At 41.8% G+C, this 5,196-nt stretch overlaps 1 protein-coding gene across 3 annotated transcripts in view; it reads left to right on the forward strand.

The window, feature by feature from the left end:
• The window catches only part of LOC108794511 (solute carrier family 22 member 6-A-like), a 44,779-nt gene that overhangs the window by 24,860 nt on the left and 14,723 nt on the right, over nt 1–5,196 (forward strand). For all 3 annotated transcript variants that reach the window (XM_018565564.1, XM_018565557.1, XM_018565572.1), the window contains 3 exons: nt 1,008–1,123; nt 2,623–2,837; nt 2,907–3,015. In XM_018565564.1, coding sequence (XP_018421066.1) covers nt 1,008–1,123; nt 2,623–2,837; nt 2,907–3,015 — 440 coding nt within the window. The remainder of the gene's footprint in view (nt 1–1,007; nt 1,124–2,622; nt 2,838–2,906; nt 3,016–5,196) is intronic.

Genomic DNA, 5,196 nt, shown 5'->3' on the forward strand with positions numbered 1-5,196 from the left:
CCAACTGTATTATGTTATTTTTGTCTGTTTATTTCAGTGGTATGCAGTGGTATATGTTTACAGTCTAAAGTTCGGTTTCCTTTCCTTGAGGGCTCATTCACACTATGTCAGGAAATCTGTATTTGTATACACCTGAGCAACGCAGGTCTGCACAAGAGCACCTAGAAAACAATTATGTTTTTATGTGCCCTGTCCGCACCTCAACAGAGCAGAAAGGTGCAGAGCAGAGAAGTGAGGGAAAATGCAAAGTCTGCATTATTCTGGACTGCACCAAAGCTTATCTGAAATCTCTGTCCGTCTGCACAGCTCTGCACAGATATGAATGAATTGTGATGTTGAAGTTGAAGTGCAACTGAAGCCAAAACTTTTTTTTTATTGGAAGGAATGGAATGGGATTAGAACATCTGTCAGGTTTTTATTACTGTCTGTGTCCCTGTTAAGGAGATTCACCCTCTCTATTTGTCCTGGTGACCCCTATCTCTGAAAAGTGAAAGAAAATCCCAAATTTTGGGTATTGATCAGAACAGGAATTGATGGGGAAATCTTCCAATGGGTGACCTTGCTGACCACCACGGATTTCCCACTTGTTGCGCTTTTGTCACATGAAGTTTCCTATTGAGGTCTATAGGACCAAAAAGCACTGTAATCTTTCAAAAAGTAACTCATGTATTTCTTCCAGCTACAGGCGTTTTTCTGCTTGCGACAAAATGCTCAGATGTGAACAGGGGCCATAGAAATTAATGGGATTCCTTGTTTTGGGTGTTTTGTCTCGCATAAGACGAGCAAATGGGATTCCTTGTCTTGAGAATTTTGTTGGACTTATCTTTGAGTGACAAAACACCTAGGTGTGAACGAAGCCTGAATATGACTGATATCTGCGCAGTGACTATATAAACTCCACAGAGCAGATCTGTGTCACAATAACCATAGTCACCTAAAATATATTATAAATGTAGCCCCTTTATTATATAAATATGCCCTCATGCTCTCATTTTCTTCAACCGTAGACCCTGAAAGCTGATATGATGAAAGAGATGGCTTGTGGGAATTCAACTTATACTGTGTTTGATTTGGTCCGAACCAGAACTGTGCGCAGAATATCCTTTGCTGTGAGCTTTGTGTGGTAAGACAACCGTCAACATTGGCACACCCCTAGTACATATACTCATAGTTATCAAAAAGTAGACGTGAACTGGTTTATTTTAATTTAAAGCTAGAATTTCAGTTTTTGACATATAGGTCCACAAGGCAATTCTGTTTTTTAAAATGGCCTGTATGAAAAATCCTTGTAAACTTCCCTGGGTACTGGATAAAATGACCCTATCAGGTGACTACACTATATTGCAAAAAGTATTGGGACACCCCTCCAAATTATTGGATTCAGGAGTTCCGTGAAATTTCCTTGCTACTAAATATTCCACGGTCAACTGTTAGTGGTATTATAACAAAGTGGAAGCAACTGTGAACAACAGCAACTCAGCCAGGAAGTGGTAGGCCACGTAAATTGACAGAGCGGGGTCAGCGCATGCTGAAGTGCACAGTGCGCAGAAGTGGCCAACTGCAGAGTAAATAGCTAAAGACCTCCAAACTTCGCGTGGCCTTCAGATTGGCACAACAACAGTGCCCAGAGAGCTGCATGAAATGGGTTTCCATGGCCGATCAGCTGCATCCAAGGCTTACATCACCAAGTGCAATGCAAAGCGTCGGATGAAGTGGGGTAAAGCACGCCGCCACTGGACTCTAGAGAAGTGGAGACGTGTTCTTTGGAGTAACGAATCACGCTTCTCTGCCTGGCACTCTGATGGACATATCTGGGTTTGGCAGATGCCAGGAGAACGGTACTTGCCTGACTGCATTGTGCCAAGTGTAAAGTTTGATGGAGGGGGGATTATGGTGTGGGGTTGTTTTTCAGGGGTTGGGCTTGGCCCCTTAGTTCCAGTGAAGGGAAATCTTAAGGCATCAGCATACCAAGACATTTTGGACAATTTCATGCTCCCAACTTTGTGGGAACAGTTTGGGGATGGCCCCTTCCTGTTCCAACATGACTGCGCACCAGTGCACAAAGCAAGGTCCATAAAGAACACCTTTGGGATGAATAAGAGCGGAGACTGCGAGCCAGGCCTTCTCCTTCAACATCAGTACCTGTCCTCACAAATGCGCTTCTGGAAGAATGGTCAAACATTCCCATAGACACACTCCTAAACCTTGTGGACAGCCTTCTCAAAAGAGTTGAAGCTGTTATAGCAGCAAAGGGTGGGCCAACTCAATATTGAACCCTACGGACTAAGACTGGGATGCCATTAAAGTTAATTTGCGTGTAAAGGCAGGCGTCCCAATACTTTTGGCAATATAGTGAATAAAAGATAAAAGCTCCCTGCACTAGAATAGCTTTATACTCACCTCTACTTTTGCTTTATTCCAGTGCTGCAGCCTCCACCGGTATCCTTGCCACTCACTTCTAGGAGTGTTGGTTTGTCCCCACTTCCCACCATGGTTTCATCCTCTGAATTCTGCAGTTCTAACCCCTCCCTGCTCTAGCTAAAACTAAAAACAAAGGTTGGAGTTGTGCTTTAATGGTCTGTACTTTTCTGTACTATAGTGTGCCTTTCTGTGCTTTAACAGGTTCTCTACTAGTTTCGCCTATTATGGATTAGCAATGGACCTACAAAAATTTGGAGTCAGCATCTACCTTATCCAGGTTATCTTTGGGGCTGTCGATTTTCCAGCCAAGCTAGTTTCTACCACATGCATGATCTACATTGGCCGAAGGGTCACACAGTTCTTTTCCCTCTTCCTTGGAGGGCTGGCAATCCTGGCTAACATCTTCGTACCAGCTGGTAAGCATGTTATTGGCACATCATTAAAATAACTGCATTGAAGAAATTAACAATCTTTTGTCTTTTTAGAGCTGCAGACACTGAGGACCAGCTTTGCAGTGTTTGGAAAGGGCTGTTTGGCTGCTTCTTTTAGCTGTGTTTTTCTTTATACCACAGAACTTTATCCTACAGTCATCAGGTAGGTACAACCAGGCATGATCTGTCCTGAAAAAAAAAGATTAATGTGAACAATACTTTAACTATAGGATTTGTTTGAAGGATTGGTGTTCTTGATGCTAGCCATACATGGTTTTATAATTAAAGCTGAAGTCCAGGAAAATAAAATGTTATACATAAATACAGCCAGGTAGTAATTAAAGGAGAACTATGGGGTCAGTGCTTTTCCCCATATTTCTCCCCAGGGTCACGGGAGGACACAAACTAGCGTCCTCCCGTGACCCAAAGCTCAGTATCGTGGTATACTGAGACCATCACGGCTCTCTGCAGGGACAGGATCGAGAAGTGAGCGAGTGACGGTATGTGTTTGCTCACTTCCCGATCTATTGAGCCGATGTGTGACAGCTTCATTGTCACACGTCGGCTCGAACTATGAGGCTGAGTGATTTTCACTCACCTCATAGTTCTCCTTTAATAAATCTGTAAGTGTATTTCTTGAATGCAACTAGTGTAAGTACCTGAATTTGATTTGATATCAGTCTCCTGCAATCCCCTATACAGCAGCAAATGTGCTGACAAGGAACATGCTGATAGAAGAAAACAGAGTGAGAAGAGGGCTGAGCTCATCTATTTCTGCTCTTTCACTAACAAGTCAAAAGCTGGGGGTGGAGAGAGGACACCATTGTATTTGATAATGTATGTATAGCCAAACCTTTTTTCTGTTTTGAGTAGAGTAGGAAAGGGTTAAAGAAGAACTCCATGCAGAATAAAACTTAACTCTTGCAGTGGGGCTACCATGCCAGATTATTTTTTCCTATCTGTTTACCATTGAGGAAACATCCCTACACTTCCTGTTCCAGAAAGGCAACAGTTTGTGAGTGCAAATCTCTGAAAGTGCGAGGAATCTCCTTCTCAGCACTGAAAATACAAATTCTTTGGCAGCTAAGACAGTTCCAATATGTATACTTTATCAGTGTATTAAGCTGTTTTCCTGGAGTTCAGCTTTAAGAAAGAAGCTTGTGATTTTGAGTCTTTTCAGAGCAAAATAGATCAATAACAAGTGCTTAGGTGACCATTGCAGTGGGAAATTTTGCAGTTTGTATGTATGCAGAAAAGTAAAGTCTTAGATCTATCATGTATGTGTTAAGCTAGGTTAGGGTTGCCACCTTTTCTTCAAGTGAAACCCGAACACTCTAGCGACGCGCTGACATTTTTTCTTGGGAGAATGAGTCGTGGCTTATTCATATGTAAATAGTGCCACCCATTCATATGTAAATATCACAGTTGAGACTATTTTTTAGTGGGGGGGCCAGTAGCCCCTATCTTCATTTTGGTGGCCCCTGTCTGCCTGACATCTTGTGTCCGGGTTTCTGCTGCCATGAAACCCGGACACAGCATCTAAAACCCGAACTGTCCGGGTGAATCCTGGACAGGAGGCAACCCTAAGCTAGGTACACACGGATACAATTGTTGCCAGAAATTGTCCGAAATTCCTTCCATGGGTGACCTTATCTACTCAACAAAAGTCAATCTATAGATAAACTTTTGTTGAAGGGATAATGATAATGGCAGGCCCTAGCTTTTGTGTAATGGTGGGCAGATATCTTCTTGTGTTTCTACTACTAATCTTGGTTGTTGACATAAACCCCTGTTGGCATATCAACTGCCATCATTGCTATGGACTATGGACATTACTGCTTAGATCCCCTAACTGTACTTGGTGCTGACAACAGTGTGTGTGTCTCGGTGCTTCATTAAACTTAACAAAACATACTTTACATAAACATCTGGATTGCTTCAAATGCCAGGGCTACTTTGTAGGTTTGTAGTTTGGACATGAGTCACATTGAATAAATAACTTGGATACTTATTTCCCAAAGGGAATCCACTACTTGCAAAAGCAATAACCACTTGGTCTTTTGCACCACTAGGTGTTGCTGCTGTTGCATCTGCAATTAGTAAGAAGCCCTGCAGTCTGAAAACATAATTTTATAGTTTTAACACTTCTATTAAATCTATTATTTATCTTCTATTTTGCACAGGTTTATTTAAATGTCATGCAGGAAGGCATTTCAGTAAATATTTACTTATGTTTTTAATTACTTTACTGACCTGATATGTCCACTGTGATAAATTTCATTATGTATTTAAAAGCAAGTTAAAATGAAGATAACCTAACCCTTTCTCTAAAAAAATGACTGCT

This window comes from Nanorana parkeri, unplaced genomic scaffold (assembly GCF_000935625.1).
Source record: "Nanorana parkeri isolate BGI_ZX_2015 unplaced genomic scaffold, ASM93562v1 scaffold25, whole genome shotgun sequence".
Taxonomy (NCBI): domain Eukaryota; kingdom Metazoa; phylum Chordata; class Amphibia; order Anura; family Dicroglossidae; genus Nanorana; species Nanorana parkeri.